This window comes from Melopsittacus undulatus, chromosome 2 (genome assembly GCF_012275295.1).
Source record: "Melopsittacus undulatus isolate bMelUnd1 chromosome 2, bMelUnd1.mat.Z, whole genome shotgun sequence".
Classification (NCBI taxonomy): Eukaryota; Metazoa; Chordata; class Aves; order Psittaciformes; family Psittaculidae; genus Melopsittacus; species Melopsittacus undulatus.
Genome location: NC_047528.1, coordinates 1,133,450 through 1,153,747, shown reverse-complemented (window position 1 = coordinate 1,153,747; position 20,298 = coordinate 1,133,450). Strand labels below are relative to the sequence as shown.

Here is a 20,298-nt window from a genome sequence, read left to right as displayed (position 1 = left end):
TTATTGACAAGTAACACAGACACAGACATTTCTCAGGTCACAGAATCCCCAGACTGGTTTGGGTTGAAGGGAACTTAAAGCTCATCCAGCTCCAACCCCTGCCACAGGCAGGGACCCCTTCCACTGGAGCAGCTGCTCCAAGCCCCTGTGTCCAACCTGGCCTTGAGCACTGCCAGGGATGGGGCAGCCACAGCTTCTCTGGGCACCCTGTGCCAGTGCCTCAGCACCCTCCCAGGGAACAGCTTCTGCCTCAGAGCTCAGCTCAGTCTCCCCTCTCTTGGGCAGGTTCAAGCCATTCCCCTTGGCCTGGCCCTCCAGGCCCTTGTCCCAAGCCCCTCTCCAGCTTTCCTGCAGCCCCTTTAGGCACTGGAGCTGCTCTCAGCTCTCCCCTTCAGGAGCCTTCTCTTGTCCAGGCTGCCCCAGCCCAGCTCTCTCAGCCTGGCTCCAGAGCAGAGCTGCTCCAGCCCTCACAGCATCTTCTGCTTTCTTTACCACTCCAAGCACCATATGGCAGTGATCCTCAACCAGCCAACTGGAATTAAGATGGATCAGGAGCTCAGCAACAGGGGGAAAGGGTCAGTGAGCACTGCTCTAGAACAACAGGAGCCACTCATCTCTTATGGAATTCACTCCCTCTCTTTAGCTTTTTCTTAATTCTTGAAAATCACCTTTTAGAACTCAGTTCAGGTCGTACCATGCACTTAGAGCAGCAGCCTTCTGGTGACATGGAACATGTTTCATTTACTAGATAATTTATTGATGTTTCCACAGTGAAACTCAAGAAAACCAATCTCAGCTAGCTCTTACATCAGTAACACCCAGATTCAGTGCCCAATGGGTATCACTTTGTATCTGTCAGTTCTTATATCAGCTTTTGGTATAGAAAAATGTGCCCTTCCAAGCTCCATCCTGCAGAACAAGTGTTTAGCACACTGTACTGCAGCTCCAGGGACAAAAATAACCACTGATGTTCTTTATAAAGTTATTTTCACTTCTGATGAGAACCCAGTTTGAGTCCCAGACTCTGCAGAGGGGAAGTTGGCCAATTCCAATTTGTTCTTATCTAATGTCTCAGCCTGCTGCCTCCTGATAAAGCTATTTTAGGAGGAAAAAAAACCTTCCTTTTTGACTCAGGCTTTACCTCGCTGCTGCTTGCAAACCAGCTGCTCTGTGTATCTGTACAGCAAGAAAAACAGCTCGAGCAGTTCCTCCTGCTGCTGTCCTCACGAATCGCTGGTAGAGCACACTCACATCTAGCAAACCTGGATGAAATGAAAGAAAGGAAATGGTTAGATTTTGATAGTTACACCCAATATAATCAAGGCTTAGTAGTATCTCCTAATACAGAACTTACTCTATTATTGCAAAACAAGAAAGAAAGACAACTATGTCCTGGGCTGCATCCCCAGAACGTGAGCAGCAGCTCTCTGGGGAGACCCCACTTGCAGCACTGGGTGCACTTCTGGTGTCCTTAACATAAGGAGGACATGGAGCTATTGGAACAAGTCCAGAGGAGGCCACGAGGATGAGCAGGGGCTGGAGCAGCTCCTGTATGGAGCCAGGCTGAGAACATTGGGGCTGTTGAACCTGGAGAAGAGAAGCTGCGTGGAGACCTCAGAGCAGCTTCCAGTGTCTGAAGGGGGCTCCAAGGATGCTGGAGAGGGGCTCTTCATCAGGGACTGCAGTGATAGGACAAGGGGTGATGGGTTCAGACTGAAACAGGGGAAGTTCAGGTTGGAGATAAGGAAAATGGTCTTTACTGTGGGAGTGGTGAGATCCTGGCACAGATTTTTTGGGGGATGTGCTTTAAAGCAGAAGAGGGAAGATTTAGATGCTTTCTAATACATCAACAACATTTGTGCCTTTGCTGCTGATCACCATCCTTTACCTCCACCAAGAGAGCAGACTGAGGGATCTCTCTAGCACACGGTCCCTCAAACATTGGGACGCCAACCCCAGGCTTAGCTCTAGTGAGCCTGGTTTTATCACACAGGGTGAAAACCCAAAAGTCTTCCTTACCTGAAGACCGCAGATGAAATTCCTCTGAGGAATCAGTCCGGGGCACCAATGGAAGATTAAATGTTTGTATCCCTATTTCCTCTCTATGCTGCATAGTGACCATGGCACAGAGCCGTGACAGAGGCAAGGTTCCTTTGGCAACCACTTGATCTCTGACATTTGGGTAATAGTACCTGGTAAGACACAAAAAAGCAGCATCAATCATGGTGTTTTCATGATGACAAAATGATCATCATTTCTGTCACAACTGCATACAAGTTACCTTTGAGCACCTTCAAACATTAGTTGGGCTCCTGATGGCTAAGGGATAGCTCAAGTAAATGCATTTACACAAAATGAAACAATAAATTAGGGGGAATGGCTTGAACCTGCCCAAGAGAGGGGAGCCTGAGCTGAGCTCTGAGGCAGAAGCTGTTCCCTGGGAGGGTGCTGAGGCGCTGGCACAGGGTGCCCAGAGCAGCTGTGGCTGCCCCATCCCTGGCAGTGCTCAAGGCCAGGTTGGACACAGGGGCTTGGAGCAGCTGCTCCAGTGGAAGGGGTCCCTGCCCGGGGCAGGGGTTGGAGGAGCTTTAAGGTTCCTTCCAGCCCAAGCCAGTCTGGGATTCTATTGTATTTGACTCTATTCTATCTGATTTGGTTTCCTACTTTATTTGATTCTATTCTATGATTCCAATTTTATAGTGTTTCTTTTGTACTGAGTAACTTGTATTAGGGAATAAAAACCCAACCCACAACAATGAAATTATACTGCCAGGGTGCTATTCAGTAAAGTTTAGATGTGCCAAGCATTTAAAGATGATTTCTAGGTCCCTATCCTGATAACAAAGTGGAAGAAAGCAAACTAAGAGCTCACACTCTTTAAAGCTGTAAGAAGAGCAATTAACACCCTTGGGGTGGGGAAAGAGGCCCACATGTCTTAAATGCAAGCTTAAATGCAGATATCCATTAATAAATATTGATGAGCTCACCATTTCTTCACATATTATTGCATATCCATCCCAATACTAGAGATTTTTCAATACCATATATTTCTCTCTGTATTGCTGAAAGAATAGGATGTTATTCTGTACCTGCACCAGACTTCAAACTGGATTCCTCCTCCAGCCACTCCTGGGGCCGTAAATGCACTGACCAGAAGCCTCTGGACTGGGACATCAGCAGGAACCAACAAAGAATGATGATGCTCATCATTAAAGACAGGATCAGGGACACACAAAGTGGTTGCTGTGCGGAATGGCCTTAACTTGATGCCTATAAGTCAAGCAGAGGTGGTTAAAAATGGCTGTATTTTAGGGTTTTAACCTTTTTCTGTTTGTAATCTTTGCTCTCCTGAGTCTTTACAAGCAATCCCATGAGCCTGTGAGCCACAGGTGGAAAACCACAGTTCAATGTGGCTGGCAGTTGACACAGTCCAGAGGAGCTGTTATGGAACCATGTTCCTGACTGTATTTTCCAGAGGAAATACATGTTAGTGATTCAAAGCCCTCCAGATCAACACTAAGTCCATTTCTTCAATTCAGTTATTTAAATACTCCTTTATAGGCCTAACCATCTAAACCAGGCAAGTCTTCTTTTGGTGTATCCATGAAAATGTGCATTTTGAGAGGCTTGGTATGGAAAGCCTTAGTTGAATTTAGCTGTATATAGTGTCAGCATTCCCTATAAATCTGCCCTTTGTAGGATGAGCTGGGGAAGCCCTCTGGGATCTTTAAAAAAAGATGCCATGTGAAGAGACCCAAAACCAGGAATTCTTTTTTGTTGGGAACTTCATCACCTGCCTCAATCAAAGCAGGCTTTTCATTTACCAATGCATCCCAAGCACAGCTGTGTGCAGATCTGAGGACAGCAAGCTCTGGCTGCATGAAAGCTCTGAAATCACACACCCTTTTAAGTATCATACTTAAAACATGATTTAACTGAAGCAATGCTCTAAATGAGGATAGTAAGAGAAACTTACCATCCTCCTGCAATTCAGCTCCTTGCAGTGCACCACAACCAGTCTCTTGAACTGGGAAGTAGTACTGTACATAGCAGTCGGCCTCTCCCCAGACAGTGGACTGTAATGGTGTCAGTCCTTTCACACTCTCCACGTGGATCTCAAACACATGCTCCAGCAGATCTTCCCCTTCTTGGTCTAACTGCTAATAAAGCACAGGGAATCTACATGGAAAGGATGACTCTTTAGGAAACAGCATACAAGAGGATATTAGGGGGCTGATAAGAAACCTGGAGAGGGGCTTTGGACAAGAGGCTGTAGGGCCAGGCCAAGGGGAATGGCTTGAACCTGCCCAAGAGAGGGGAGACTGAGCTGAGATCTGAGGCAGAAGCTGCTCCCTGGGAGGGTGCTGAGGCGCTGGCACAGGGTGCCCAGAGAAGCTGTGGTTGCCCCATCCCTGGCAGTGCTCAAGGCCAGGTTGGACACAGGGGCTTGGAGCAGCTGCTCCAGTGGAAGGGGTTCTTGTCCATGGCAGGGGGCTGGAACTGGATGAGTTTTAAGGTCTCTTCAACTAAAACAAGTCTGGGATTCTATTATGTAAAACAAAATTGGAGTCAAAAGAGACTGGGGATCACTGCTCTATTAAGGAACCCACTGGTAAAATCCTTTTCACTTATCCATAACAGCAAGAATGGGAATTTACTGCACAATACCATGACAGGCTTTGTAGGAGGAAGGTCCAGAGAGTGGGAAGGTCGCTGTGTGATGGGAGGTACCATCCCTTCTTCAGTTTTTAGCCTTTGCAGTGCCACGATTTGATCTGCTGACCCCATTGCCAAAATGACCCTCAGGCTTCCACTTCTGCTGCCAGTAAAAACATCCACCACAGGCATATAACTGTCCACAGCCACCACAGGATACTGAGCTTGAAGCAGCAAGTGGGAAATCTTTGGATCTCTAGAATAGATTCAAACAAGAAACACCACAACAAACAAGTGAGAATGAGCCAATGGGATATGAACACAATCACACAGAGCTCATCTGAGATGGGACTTTCAATGCTGTTAGAGATAAATCTGTCTTGATTCCTCCAAAACTTGGCTCAAGTGCATGAAGTCTACACACAGCCCAGCTCCATGAGCTGCCAAATGGAAAAGGCTATTTTCAGCAATGACAAAATACAGCTTTCCAAAAGCTAACATAGTTATAAGTCAGCCTAGAGATCTGTGAGCAAGGGGATGAACTGCAACAAGCCTCCTATTAATATACTGCAGCCATATTATACTTTTATGAGGCTGTTACACACCTTTGGGCAGGGATTTGGGCAGGAAGCAAAGGAACAGGGACAGTATCCCAGAGAAATGTGAAACCTTTTAATAACTGAAGTTAATCCAAGTGAACTACAGTGAATTACTGAAAAATTATACAAGTTATTATAAATTATTAAATAGCAAAGTAGTGGCCAGTGAGCCCCAGCACCATCTGATTTGCACCTATCGTTAGTGTGACCAAAATATACCCCATCCCTGGCAGTGCTCAAGGCCAGCTTGGACACAGGGGATTGGAGCAGCTGCTCCAGTGGAAGGGGTCCCTGCCCATGGCAGGGGTTGGAATTGGATGAGTTTTAAGGTCCCTTCCAACACAAATCAGGCTGGAATTCTATGAGTCTATGAATTAATCTTTTGCATTAGAAAGAATCAGTCCTGTCCATTGTTTCCTTTAATTTACATAGTTTTAATCAGTTATATTACTTGAGTGAACAAGAAGCCAAAACATAGCACCAAAAAGATCAGAGAGCTCTGAAGAGACCCACTGGATAAGAAGACAATTAAAACATGAAGTATTTAGAGCCCTTTTTGATGCAAGCATTATCTTGTGATGTGCACATTGACAGCATCCCTAGCAATGGGATCCATTGCAGAGCATAACCAGGAAGAAAATCACTGTCAGTCACAAGCTTGGAAAATCACCAATGGAATGCCATGCTTCATTTTCCTGTGCAGTCACTTTTATCTCTGCCAGCCTTCATGCGTCATAGGGCCACAAGTTAAACTGGCACCAAACCTCATGCAGCAATGTCTTTATTTCTCATAGAGTACTTGTATTTCTGTATGAGGACAGTGTGACTCACACCCATAGTGTGAAGGAGAGGAGAGAAGAGAGAGAAGAGAGAGAAGAGAGAGAAGAGAGAGAAGAGAGAGAAGAGAGAGAAGAGAGAGAAGAGAGAGAAGAGAGAGAAGAGAGAGAAGAGAGAGAAGAGAGAGAAGAGAGAGAAGAGAGAGAAGAGAGAGAAGAGAGAGAAGAGAGAGAAGAGAGAGAAGAGAGAGAAGAGAGAGAAGAGAGAGAAGAGAGAGAAGAGAGAGAAGAGAGAGAAGAGAGAGAAGAGAGAGAAGAGAGAGAAGAGAGAGAAGAGAGAGAAGAGAGAGAAGAGAGAGAAGAGAGAGAAGAGAGAGAAGAGAGAGAAGAGAGAGAAGAGAGAGAAGAGAGAGAAGAGAGAGAAGAGAGAGAAGAGAGAGAAGAGAGAGAGGAGAGAGAGGAGAGAGAGGAGAGAGAGGAGAGAGAGGAGAGAAGTGAGGAGACAGAACAGAAGAGAGAAGAGAGGAAAAGAGAGAAGAAAGAAGAAGGGAGAGAAGAAAGAAGAAAGAGAGAAGAGCTTCTTTCCCTGAGCATGTCAGGATATTTCCCAACCCCCTAAACTACAGAACAAGGATGTTTACCTGAATGAGATGTAGAACTGATGCAGAGGCAGTTTCACTAATCCCAGCAGCTTGTCACAGCCAGGGCTTCCCGTCTTGTTCCATGCTTCAATAATCATGACGTTGTTCTTCAACCGCTCCAAGTGTTTGGAAGTCAAGGAAAAAGGCATCACCTGAAAAGGTTTAATGCAGAATTAGTACACAGACTACACTGGAAGCTATTCATTCAGTACAGGGTATTCTGGTAACTCTTAATTATTCCAGGGGCTTGGGACAAGGGCCTGGAGGGCCAGGCCAAGGGGAATGGCTTGAACCTGCCCAAGAGAGGGGAGACTGAGCTGAGCTCTGAGGCAGAAGCTGTTCCCTGGGAGGGTGCTGAGGCGCTGGCACAGGGTGCCCAGAGAAGCTGTGGCTGCCCCATCCCTGGCAGTGCTCAAGGCCAGGTTGGACACAGGGGCTTGGAGCAGCTGCTCCAGTGGAAGGGGTCCCTGCCCCTGGCAGGGGTTGGAGCTGGATGGGCTTTAAGGTCCCTTCCAACCCAAACCACTCTGCGATTCTGTGATTCAGTGGAACAAAAAAATCTATTAGGATGCCATCAAGAACATATTTTCTTGCCAAAATGGCAGAAAAATCAACAGTTCCAACCTAAAATTGACTGTTTCTCTTTCATTCTTCAGGTATCTTACTTATTATTTTGATGACTTAAGGAGCTGCATTTCACACGGTGCCATCCAGCCGAAATAATACTGAGAGTAGTTTTAATACCCTGGATAGAGCCAAGAAGAGATGTTCCTGCATGTATAAAAGTAACTTATCTTTGACATATTTGTCAGTGTGGAATAACTCACTTCAATCAGTGCTAAATAGCAAACATGTGACTTGCCTGAGAAAAGTTGAAGGCAGGTTGTGTAGTACCCCATACAACAGCAGATCTCGTTGCCTCCTCAGTGCTGAGCAGCTTGCAGTTTAAATACACGTTACAAGAGCTGGGGAGCCCTTGGTCTTCAGCAACAAAATCCTTTCCATCAGGCACCATCAGCAGCACATGTAGTAATAACCCATCTTCTTCAGACGTGGCTCTTTGTGTCAGCAGATGATGGGCTACAGAGGTTGGTGCAGCCTGTGGTGCCTGCACCATGTTGATAGTGGCTGCTCCTGTATTCTGTGTGTCACTGTGGTTAAGTTTCAAGCAGTGAGGGCTTCCTGGACTTAAACTCTTCCTGTTGGGCTCCTGGAATTGCAGCCCAGGACTTCTCACAGCATGCACTGGGGCTTGCTGTGCAGCCACAGGTGAGCGGGCAGTGGTGTGGGTGAAGTCTTTGTTGTTGGCTGCAAGCTCTAAGGACACCTGCATTGTGCAAGAAACAAAATCAGGGATAGGCATTGCATGTTCTGCTGAAGAACTGTATTAGATATCAGCCAGAAGGCTTTAGCTTCAGCCATGTGCTAGTTGCAAGATACAACTGGCACTGCAAAATAAATTACACGTGGTTTTATCAAATAAAGCCATACCTGAAGTACAAACCCACAGTTACAGCTGAATAAAGGCAAAAGTGATAACAAAGCTGACTGAGAACTGAACACCTGCCTAGCCACGGTGAAAAGTACTGCAACATAAAAGATGTGGACAGACTGGAGAGGCTCCAGAGAGGGCCACAGAGATGATCCAAGGACTGGGCAGTGTGTGAGAAAAGACTGAGAGAGCTGGGACTGTTCAGCCTGGAGAAGAGAATGCTCAAGGAGACCTTAGCCCCGTGTGCCAGTAGTTAAAGGGTGGCTACAAAGAGTGTTTTTACAAGGAATCCCATGGAGAACATGAGGAGTGATGGGCACAAGTTACTTCTGGGGAGTAACCTCCCAAGGAACAGCTTCTGCCTCAGAGCTCAGCTCAGTCTCCTCTCTCTTGGGCAGGTTCAAGCCATTCCCCTTGGCCTGGCCCTCCAGGCCCTTGTCCCAAGCCCCTCTCCAGCTTTTCTGCAGCCCCCTTAGGCACTGGAGCTGCTCTCAGCTCTCCCCTTCTCTTGTCCAGGCTGCCCCAGCCCAGCTCTCTCAGCCTGGCTCCAGAGCAGAGCTGCTCCAGCCCTTGCAGCAGCTCCATGGCCTCCTCTGGCCTCGCTCCAATAGCTCCACAAGGACTTAGGAGGATTTAGGAGGGACGAGACAAGATACTGCAGCAAAAGATCCCAAATGGTATCTACTCCTAACGCTATAGAGAACACATCCAATGATGAGAAGTTCAAGGCCATCTGTCGGAAAGAACCCAAGAAACACAAAGTGGATCCAGTAGCTGACGTCCCTTGTCCTCTTTAAAAGCATCAGTTTCCCCTTTCTCAAGTCCTTGCATTGAACTTCATTTCATTCATTCCCTACACCACTTCCTTCCACCTTTCTCCTCTCACAACTTGTTCCATTCCATCTTCTCCTGTATAATCCAAATTTCTCCTCCCTGCCTTCACTTTTCTCCTCCCACATCCAACCTCTGCATTTCACATTTCATCCTTCTGCGACCCCTCTACTGGCAGCTCTGCTGAATGGCTTATCTGGGAGAAGCTTCATAGCCCCTAATACTCTCTTAACCCTTCAGTTCTAATCTAGGGAGCTCCTTGTCCTCAGATCCACCAGGTCTCTCACTGCGCTGTGCACGACTGCTACTTCTCAATCCTAAACTGAGTAAGCTGCTAGAAACTGGGGCTTCAGAAGGTAACTCCTGAAGGGACAAGGTGGTACCAATGACCTCTGCACCAGGACAGACCTCAGCTCATGTCATGTGTGGAGCAGGAGCCAAAGCTCCCAGAGCTGAGGATGTGCTGTTCAAAACCTGCCTGTAGAGTGGTTTCTGTATCCAAGCCCTAGATACTGAACATTGTTTAAGCCTGCAGCCAGGGGAACATCACCCAGCAGCATCATTAGACATGCAGGAGGTTCACAGTATCTCTCCAAAACCCTAAGGAAAAGGTTCATGATATCTTGTATTGGTCTTACGAACCTTCATCCCTGAGATCCCCAAATTAAAACAAAGAGAGAAAAGAAAGAGGAAAGAAAGAGAGAATATGCAGCCAAAACTGGTGTTTAACTCCAACTCTACCTGGTAAAACACATACCTTTAGTGGCCCAACTTGTGCCTGATCTCCCTCTTTGTCCACAGGTATTTCACAGCTGACAGTGAGCAGCTCCGACTGAACAACCTGACGTAACTGAAGCGCAGCTGAGCCAATGGCCACTGGCTGAGGGCAGAGGAAGAATCCACTTTGTAAGCTTTCTGTCAGGTTTAAGGAACTAAAGCAATATTGTGAAAGGAAAGTCTCCTGGGAAGTCATGCTCAGCCACTCACCCTCCCCACTACTCTACCATTAGTTGTTCCAACAAGGATTTGTAGGGAAGTTTCCCTTAGTTCCATTTTCAAGCCTAATCAGGACAACAGGAAGGGAAATTCTTCCATTACCTCCTGCAAACAGCTCCAGACTAACGCAAAAATGAACACCCCAAATCCTAACACGGAGCCAAGTATCCATACTTAGAGGTGATCTATTCACCCATTAAAAGAAAAGATCCTGTAACAGATGGGTAAATATCCTTGGTGTTGGTTACAGTAGAACATGAGTTGACACCTCTCACTGTCTTCATCACATGCAGGTGATTGAGCAAATATTGTTAGAGAAAAGGAAGATATTTCTTTTTCCCCCTAAATGGACAAGCTACACAGGATCTCACATCTCATGGCTCTTACTGTGGGCAGAGTAATGATATCAGCTGCATCCACATTATTCTATATATGATTCTATATCATCATTCTACATTGCTGAATAAGCTGCATTTGATTTGGACTAACGATTATAATTGATTCAATATGCTCAAAAAGCAGGAGATAAGTTTTAAATCATGGAATTATAGAATCCCAGGCTGGTTTGGGATGGAAGGGATCTTGAAGCTCATCCAGCCCCAACCTTCCACTGGAGCAGCTGCTCCAAGCCCCTGTGTCCAACCTGGCCTTGAGCACTGCCAGGGATGGGGCAGCCACAGCTTCTCTGGGCACCCTGTGCCAGCGCCTCAGCACCCTCCCAGGGAACAGCTTCTGCCTCAGAGCTCAGCTCAGTCTCCCCTCTCTTGGGCAGGTTCAAGCCATTCCCCTTGGCCTGGCCCTACAGGCCCTTGTCCCAAGCCCCTCTCCAGTTTCCTTATGGCCCCTTTAGCTACTAGAAGGCTGAAAGATGAAGGATACAGATGAAAGACAATTTCTTTTTGCCTGTCTCAAATTCAGACAACCCTTTAGACGGGTGACAAGACTGAACAGCAATCAGTCCAACTTACAGGATCTGAACATTATGTCATTTCCCTTCATACTACCTGGCAATGGCTGATGAAGAAGTGGCTCAGTCAAGCCACACCACTTAGTTTTGTCTCTGACAGTCAAGTTGTCAGCAATCATAATGAAGCATTGCAGAAGACTTAGAAAAGCCACTGCTCCCTGTGTGTTTGGAGGAAACAGAAATGCAAAGAATTCCTTTGCTTTTCAACACAGAAAACAGAAATAACTTCCATAAAGTACCTTTTTCTGTGTGCTTTTTCTCATGTAGATTTTAAAAGCAAGAGCAGAGCTCCACCAGTGCTCTACCATGGCTCCACCAAAGCGGACAGGGAACACAAACCGCTGCTGGAATGACACCACTGCAAGGAAGAGAGAGTTGTGTGAGCTCCCAGCTGGGTTTGGAGGTAACCTGTCTGTTGAGCTGGATCAGCAACAGATAAAACTTCAGCCTCTGCAGAGGGAATGCAGGGTGAGAAGAGACACACAAAGATCAGAAGGTGTGAAGGAAAGTGCTAGGATTGTCAAACACACAGTGAGCATCTGCACAGAGATCAAGCAAGGTGGGGACCTGAAACCCTCAATATGAAACTCTCAAGGTTTCAACCTATTAAATTATAGAATCATAGAATCCCAGACTGGTTTGGGTTGAAGGAACCTTAACGCTCATCCAGTTCCAACCCCTGCCATGGACAGGGACCCCTTCCACTGGAGCAGCTGCTCCAAGCCCCTGTGTCCAACCTGGCCTTGAGCACTGCCAGGGATGGGGCAGCCACAGCTTCTCTGGGCACCCTGTGCCAGTGCCTCAGCACCCTCCCAGGGAACAGCTTCTGCCTCAGAGCTCAGCTCAGTCTCCCCTCTCTTGGGCAGGTTTCAAGCCATCCCCTTGGCCTGGCCCTCCAGGCCCTTGTCCAAAGCCCCTCTCCAGGTTTCTTGTCAGCCCCTCTGCTGAGCAGGACAACAAAATTAGTATTATGGCAGCATCTAAAGTGTGAAGTTGATACCAAGTTTCTGTCATCCCAGCATACAGCAAAGCATTTCCCTCTTCACCTGGAGAACCCTGTCTTATTTTAAGCAATATATTCCAAGGCCTATCTTGAGATAGTCTAAGCTGAGTTATAAGAATCCTCACAGGTTCTGGAGAAAAGTAATATTTGCAAGAAAAGACTCAATGAATTGGTGTTTATCCTAGAAAATAGAAGAGCAAGAAGTACAGGAACAGTTTTTCCTTGTTGAGATGGATAAAGTATTCCTGTGATGTCAAAACACTCCAGTTAGACATGAGGAAACTTCTCAAACAGGAAGCACAGCACTTTTACACCTTGCCTGGAATGGCTGTGGAATCTCTCCCATTTTGGGCATCTTAATAACTGAGATAAAGAGCAATCAGGAAAGAGGATGCCACAGTGGATGGACTTGATGGCTTCTTCAAGTTACTGTCAGCCCTACCTGTTTTTCAGGGTTCCAAAAAGCTGGAATCTAGTGCAGGAGGCTGTGTTATTTCTTTAGTACAAATATTTGAGGTTCAGAAGTATTAGATGCTTTGGCTGGACACAAATAGAGAACTCAGAATTCCCCCAGATTTCTCAAGAGCTACCTACAAAGATGCAAAGCCAATGAATGACCCTATGGGAGGGGCAGTAGGAAGTAACCCCAGAATTCCAGTTGCTTGAAAGACAGGGAAATAAGGATCTTGTTCATCCAGCATTCTCTGCTCACTGAGGAAACATAACGTTAGTTGTTCTCAGAGATAGAAACACTGGTGACTCCCAGTAAAGAGACTAACGTTGATTGATTTGAGCACTCAAGATCTCTCAGATCCAGCACTGTGAGCTCTTGCAGATGTTACATGAAATACTAAAACATCTGGAAAACTGATTTATTAGAGATATAATTATCTCTGATATTTCTGAAAGTACTTTATCATCCTCATACTATAGCAGAAAGCATATTTGGTTTCTATTGATGTGAAGGAATGGGCTTATTGACCTGCACTCTGTTGGCAAAGGTGCCACAAATCATAGAGCAGCAAAGAGAATACATAGAAAATGCTACTAAACAATTACTAAGAGATGAAAGATTCAACAAAACTAATGTAAAGGGAGAAATGAATGTTCTTACCATCATCTGTGATTCTACGTGAAGCTATTCGAGTTACTTCTGTTGTTATGGAGATCTGTCCTTTTTCATCCCTAGAGGCTCCCACTGGAAAGTGGTACTCAACAAAGAAGGTACTGTGAGTTAAAAAGGGAATGGACGATCAGAATCCATCAAAAAGCTACTGGACATAACAGAAGTGAGCAGAGAAGAAAGAGGCATACTCACAGTCTACTGTTATTCTACTTCTTTAGAATAACTGAAGTACCTATTTTATTAATTACTTCAACATTGTGTAAATGTCAGATTCTGCTCAAAAAATACCCCTTTTGTTTCAATGATTTGCCATGTACAAACCATGTTTGTACCTCCCCAAAATCCCTGATAAAGCACAACCTGAAGTGAACCCATGCCAGGATAAGTTACCCACATCTCTAATTTTCCAAAGCCCATGGTACACTATGTTCTGAGAGAAACACAGAATCATGGAATGGTTTGGGTTGGAAGGGACCTTAAGCTCATGCAGTTCCAACCCCCTGCCATGGACAGGGACCCCTTCCACTGGAGCCCCTGTGTCCAACCTGGCCTTGAGCACTGCCAGGGATGGGGCAGCCACAGCTTCTCTGGGCACCCTGTGCCAGCGCCTCAGCACCCTCCCAGGGAACAGCTTCTGCCTCAGAGCTCAGCTCAGTCTCCCCTCTGGCAGGTTAAAGCCATTCCCCTTGGCCAGGCCCTACAGGCCCTTGCTGAATGCCCCTTTCCAGCTTTCTTGTCAGCCACTTTAGGTATTGGAAGGCAGAGCAGAGAAATGGTCAGACCTCAGAACCCCGGAGTACTGGACTACACACAGACCTCAGAGGAATCTATCTTGAAGGCACAAGTATGCAGCTGGTGAGAAACAATCTTCCTTACCACTTGTTAACTGCTGCAGGCCTTGGAGGCTTCCCCATAACACCTTTCTTTCTTGGTGAGACCTGGATGCTCTCAGGAGGGACTTTCAAGCTTTCAATGATGACTCTGGCCAGGTGGATTCGCTCCAGCAACACCAACCTGTCTGCACCCAAGGATGTGATGTGAGCAGCTTCTGTGAGATCTTCTGGAGGAGCAAGTGGTCTGATAGCAGAGTGGCTAAAGAGAGAAAACAGAGAATCAGCACTACAGGAATGACCACATGAAAGGAATATTGTAGCTTGGTGGGATATTAAATACTACTCATGGTTCATTGAAAAGAATGGGTTTAAATACAAAGAAAAGGAGATGATGAAGTGACACACAGAGACAAGTGACTGCTGCAGAGGAACAGCAATTCATTTGCAATTATCTATAAGATTTGACTTGTAAATGGGTTTGTGTTGGCACTTCTGGAGAGAGGAACTTTACAGGAATGTAAAAAGAGGAGTAATTGTAAGAAAAGTTGCAGAAAATAATGTCTGGAGCTGAATTAGGAAAGAAAAAAAAGTCATAAAACCTTAATACTAAATGGTATTGAACCAGTAAAGCTCAATATCTGGAGTTACAGGGACATGTTTATTGGTTCTGACATGGAGAAGAGTGAGTATCATTTAGATCAGGTCAGAAGAGAGGTTTATTTATGACAGCTATAGGAGAGAACACAAATCAGTAGAGAAACAGACTCTGCTGATGCAAACTCTGTCCCTGGAAAGTGGATACAGATTTTATACATAGAGAGACACTGTGCAAAGGCAGATAACAGGATGGGAGTTATATTGTATCTGGTACCTACACAAGGCCAGAGAAATGCACAAAGCTGGTCTGGAGTTTGTGGTTTTCAGCACAGGGATTAATTTATCATGGTCACACAGTGATTATTATTTCAGGAGAAAGAAAAGAGCAGCTCCCAGTACCTAAAGGGGCCACAAGAAACCTGGAGAGGGACTTTGAACAAGGGCCTGTAGGGCCAGGCCAAGGGGAATGGCTTGAACCTGCCCAAGAGAGGAGAGACTGAGCTGAGCTCTGAGGCAGAAGCTGTTCCCTGGGAGGGTGCTGAGGCACTGGCACAGGGTGCCCAGAGAAGCTGTGGCTGCCCCATCCCTGGCAGTGCTCAAGGCCAGGTTGGACACAGGGGCTTGGAGCAGCTGCTCCAGTGGAAGGGGTCCCTTGGCAGGGATTGGAGCTGGAGGAGCTTTAAGGTCCCTTCCATCCCAAACCATTCTACGATTACATTTTTTGTAAACTCATGATTTCAAGTAACTGCATCTCAATTGCTTCTTTAACAAACAGCAGTTCCTGGGTGATGCTGATGCTCCAGCATTCCCAGTGATGAGAAGAAACCTTCCAAGCCAAAAAGATTATTCAGTGAATCATGTGACCATGACAGAGCATGATAACATCATGTGATTATCGCAAATACTAACTTACAATGAGCAAGATGCTGCAAAACAAGTCATTCAATTACCTGGGTACAATTTCTGTCACTTTCTGATCCTGATCAAAGGCATTAGAATCCTTCTGAGGATTCCTTGGATCAGTGTTCTTGCCAGTTTGTGCTTTGGTTACTTTCTTGGAGGAGCTCACACCATCATCATCACTGAGCAAATCACTTAAGCTGGAATCAGATTTCTGCAACAGAAATAATGCACATAAAGTAAGAAGTCAACGCTGGTTGTCAAGAAAGGTACATAGTGGTCATGGCACACAGAATAAAAGCAGCCTGTGGACTGAATCAGTTGAAACAATTAAAACTGGATCAAAAGATTTCAGAGGTTTAAAAGAAAAAAGCCTTCCTGGACAGCCTCAATCCCAGTAACTTCCACATTCCATGTTTGACTTCGTTGCCTTAATAGTATTCCCTTAATAATAGTAATTTTGAGCAATGTTCTCACAAGCTTCTGTATGATATTTAATGCTTATTAAGCTTTACAATATTGATTTTTCATTGGTTTTATGAAGATTTCTGGTTTTCTTCCCCTTATGGACTCCATATCAAGCACCTGCCTTCAGATCTCTACTTACATGAGCTGTGTAAAAAAGACTCTCCAGCAGACTCTGGTCGTAATGGGGATCATTGAGCTCACTGTCATACACCTCACTGCCAAGAGACAGAGAATCCCAAAGGGAACCCGTCCGATCCCAGAAAGGCACAGTGGAGAAATCAGCACTGTGGAGACAAGAAAAAGGAACATAACTTAGTGCTGCAAACTCTCCAGTCAGTATTTCATGAATCCTGACAATCCTGTTGTGTTTTAGATGGGATTCGTGCTATATTGGAACAGAGAAGCTGTGGCTGCCCCATCCCTGGCAGTGCTCAAGGCCAGGTTGGACACAGGGCTTGGAGCAAGCTGCTTTAGGGGAAGGTGTCTCTGTCCCTATGAGGGGGTTGCAACTGGATGAGCTTTAAGGTACCTTCCAACACAAACCCTTTTGTGATTCTTTCATATTCCTGACTGGGACACAGTAAAAGCATCTTTTATGCTTTTGCTACACAAAATGAAAAGGTCAATTTAATACTTGGAGGAATATTAAAGATAACTACTGGTTGTCTCAATTTTTAACATAAAGACTACAGACTTTTCAAAGAAACTGTATTTGTTTTATGCACTTTTAAACATTTTAGGATACAACAGTTCCAACCATCAAAAACCTTAATTTTCTTAAATATCATGGGTTAACCTTCCTAGCATCAGTTTTCTCTCAAGGGACTTTGAGGTATCAAGGCTGTCATGTGCTGAAGTTTAGTGCAAGCCAAGGTATAAAACACCCCCATCACTTTCACATGTTTACATGACCACTTCATTTCCAGGAATGTGGAGAACTTGAAGAGTCAAGAGACATATTTCAGTTTAAAGTGGTCAAATAAGGACTCCAAAAGGAGTAACCTTCAGTGCATCCCACTCACCTGCCCAAGAGTAGGTCGACTGCTGCCTCTTCGGAGTTCAGATCAAGGTGCTGACCAGAAACTTCAGAAGGAAGGGGATAGGGATCTTCAGGAGTGAGCAGAGAACTTGAGTTCAAGCCTTTGGTGCTCCTGGATAACAGTGATTGCAACAGAGAGTAAAAGGACAAATAAAGACATTAAGGCATATTCAAGATTATTCCATCCAGGATAAAAATGAAAGGTTATAGACAACCTTCCCCAGTTTGTATCTAAATCCCTAGGTACACAGAACCCTTCTGCAGCCCTGCAGTCTGCTGTAAGTCACATTGAAATCTTATACTTTGCAATGTCTCATAGAATCAAGGAAATATTTAGCTTGGAAATCATTGAGTCAAACCATAAGCTACTGCAAACAAGAAGATAAAGAGCAGGAGAAAGACAAGTGAGATGTTTCTAAATGAAGATCTATCAGTTTTTCCTGGAAAGACCAAAATCCTCTATTTTAAAACAAACTGCAGTAGCTAGAGGAGAAATAATTCAAACTGTGTTTGCAACAGCATCAGTGACTGTCAAGGCAGTGATTTTCTGGTTTATAGAGGAACAAAAGCCAATACTGTTGTTTTTCCCAAACAAATAAAGTTTCTCCTGTAAAACCCAGGCATTTATCTTAATGCTTCTAAACTCCACTGGATTGAGAACTTTTACTAAGCCCAGTACTAAACAAAGGTGTAGTTAGGGCTGAAAAGGAACAAACACTTCAGCAATCAGCTGATAAATGTTGTATAGAAGATAATAACTTGTAATTCTGAGAATACAGACAGAGATTCAACTTCTCATGTGTATTTTGGCACCAAGAGATGCAAACCAGAATACACAGAAGTACTCAATTTATGCCACTAATGTCTTTGAAAACCTCTCCTCGCTGCTAAAGTACCATTTCATTTGCTATGTCCCTTCCATTGCTCTTATTCCTTATCAACATCTAGTATTTTCTTATCAACCTCTAATATTTCCTTATCAAATAATTCTGTACCAAGTACAAATATACTGGGAAACAAAATTCAAATCAATGAGTTAAATCAAGGCTTTACTACATGGTGATTAAAATCAATTCACAAAATCAGGCTTTTATTCACAAGAAGAAATTAATTTCCCATTTGAATGAGAATCCTAAAATACATCAGCAAAACTTTTACTGATAAGGCCTCAAAATGTATGGTTTGGAACTTAATCTCACTTCCCCCTTTCCAAACTCACTTGGCTGGTGCTTTGAAATCATCTCTCTCTACAAAAGGAGACACTTCAGTCAGTTCAATCTCCATGTCTGGGCTTGACTTCATTGCAGACACAACCATGGCATCACGGAGTTTATTGCCTTGATCCAAAAGAGCTGAGAAATGAGCAGAAGGATTAAACCTCAGCATTCAAATGCAACTTAAAAGCATTATCTATAAACACAATAAATCATAGAATCACAGGATAGTTTAGGTTGGAAAGGCCTGGAGAAGGCTCTTTTAGGGGAGACCTGAGAGCAGCTCCAGTGCCTAAAGGGGCTGCAGGAAAGCTGGAGAGGGGTTTTGGACAAGTGCCTGTAAGGATGAATGGCTTGAACCTGCCCAAGAGAGGGGAGACTGAGCTGAGCTCTGAGGCAGAAGCTGTTCCCTGGGAGGGTGCTGAGGCGCTGGCACAGGGTGCCCAGAGAAGCTGTGGCTGCCCCATCCCTGGCAGTGCTCAAGGCCAGGTTGGACACAGGGGCTTGGAGCAGCTGCTCCAGTGGAAGGGGTCCCTGCCTGTGGCAGGGGTTGGAGCTGGAGGAGCTGTAAGGTCTCTTCCAACTCAAATCACTCTGTGATTCTATGATTCTATGATTCCAGCTGACAGGTGATGGAAAAGAGAACATTTTCCACCCAAAAAAGTTGCAGGCACAGAAACCCTTCCATGTTTTGGTTTTCTTTTTTTCACATGAGTGGCACCTTCAATGGCCATCTCAGCAGATGGGTCAATGAATAAACAGCCTGAGAACCTGAGCATCCTTTTCTTTTACCCCTCAGGTCAGAGCAGCATACTGCTAAGACAGCACATTTTGCCTCAGCTGAATATTCAAACCATCTTCCAACAAGACCAAATCAGTAATTTCTAAGTAAAGACATTTGTGTTATAATGAACTGTCTGAAATAATGCAGTGAGAGCATGCAAAAAAAAACCACTTTTCCTTAAGTCTTTATCTCCAAACAGGCACCTGAAATATCAAGAGCTATTGGCAATAAAATCTAAAAGACGATGCTGACTGTATAGTAACCTGAAAGCAGGTCTTTTGTAGCTGGGTTATGTAAAGACAGCACCCGAGTGTTTGTTCTGGCAGGTCCTTCAAGATTAGGACTGGTGGAAAACGACACTTCTTCATTCAAAGGATTCATTTTCAGACATTCATCTGGTAAAATCAGAGGGTGATGAGAAGCAGGAAAAGTGTCCTTTATGTTTTCAGAGTTCTCTTGAAAGAGAAAATGGTCCTTTCTTCTGTTGAAAAAGAGAAACATTATTTCAGTCAAGTGGATCAGTGAAAGGGATTCATAGAGTCATAAAATGGTTGGGGATGAAGGGACCTTAAAGCTCATTCAATTCCAATGCCCTGACATCGGCAGGGACCCCTTCCACTGCAGCAGCTGCTCCAAGCCCCTGTGTCCAACCTGGCCTTGAGCACTGCCAGGGATGGGGCAGCCACAGCTTCTCTGGGCACCCTGTGCCAGCGCCTCAGCACCCTCCCAGGGAACAGCTTCTGCCTCAGAGCTCAGCTCAGTCTCCCCTCTCTTGGGCAGGTTCAAGCCATTCCCCTTGGCCTGGCCCTACAGACCCCTGTTCAAAGTCCCTTTCCAGGTTTCCTGTGGCCTCTTTAGGCACTGGGAGCTGCTCTAAGGTCTCCCCTTAAAGTGCCTTCTCTTGTCCAGGCTGAACAACCTCTGACTCAAACCTCTTCAAATTCTCCCCAGTTCTGCAGCTGCCTCCCTTCAGTATATGCTCCAAAGAGAAACATGATACACTATTTTAACTTAGAATCTTAGAATAGTTTGGGTTGGAAAGGACCTTAAGATCATTAAGTTACAATCCCCCTGCCGTGGGTAGGGACACCTCACACTAGACCAGGTCACCCAAGACTGTCCAACCTGGCCTTGAATAGTGCCAGGGATGGAGCACTCACAGCTTCCTTGAGCAACCTATTTCAGTGCCTCAGCACCCTCACCTTCACAGTAAAGAACTTCTTCTTTATATCCAATCTAAACTTCCCCTGTTTCAGTTTGAAGCCATGATCCCCTTGTCCTATCACTACAGTCCCTAATGAAGAGTCCCTCCCCAGCATTCTTATAAGCCCCTTTCAGATACTGGAAGGGTGCTCTGAGGTCTCCATGTAGCTTCC

The 20,298-nt window shown here is 45.3% G+C and overlaps 1 protein-coding gene across 1 annotated transcript in view; it reads right to left on the bottom strand.

The window, feature by feature from the left end:
* Window positions 1-20,298, bottom strand: part of C2CD3 (C2 domain containing 3 centriole elongation regulator) — a 46,950-nt gene that overhangs the window by 22,726 nt on the left and 3,926 nt on the right. The window contains exons 5-20 of the mRNA XM_034060131.1: window positions 19,186-19,403; window positions 18,144-18,276; window positions 16,908-17,036; window positions 16,025-16,169; window positions 15,468-15,631; window positions 13,964-14,179; window positions 13,076-13,188; window positions 11,198-11,316; window positions 9,753-9,875; window positions 7,535-7,999; window positions 6,673-6,824; window positions 4,669-4,912; window positions 3,977-4,160; window positions 3,090-3,270; window positions 2,020-2,192; window positions 1,142-1,262 (exon numbers count right to left, since the gene is read on the bottom strand). Coding sequence (XP_033916022.1) covers window positions 1,142-1,262; window positions 2,020-2,192; window positions 3,090-3,270; window positions 3,977-4,160; window positions 4,669-4,912; window positions 6,673-6,824; window positions 7,535-7,999; window positions 9,753-9,875; window positions 11,198-11,316; window positions 13,076-13,188; window positions 13,964-14,179; window positions 15,468-15,631; window positions 16,025-16,169; window positions 16,908-17,036; window positions 18,144-18,276; window positions 19,186-19,403 — 2,880 coding nt within the window. The remainder of the gene's footprint in view (window positions 1-1,141; window positions 1,263-2,019; window positions 2,193-3,089; window positions 3,271-3,976; window positions 4,161-4,668; window positions 4,913-6,672; window positions 6,825-7,534; window positions 8,000-9,752; window positions 9,876-11,197; window positions 11,317-13,075; window positions 13,189-13,963; window positions 14,180-15,467; window positions 15,632-16,024; window positions 16,170-16,907; window positions 17,037-18,143; window positions 18,277-19,185; window positions 19,404-20,298) is intronic.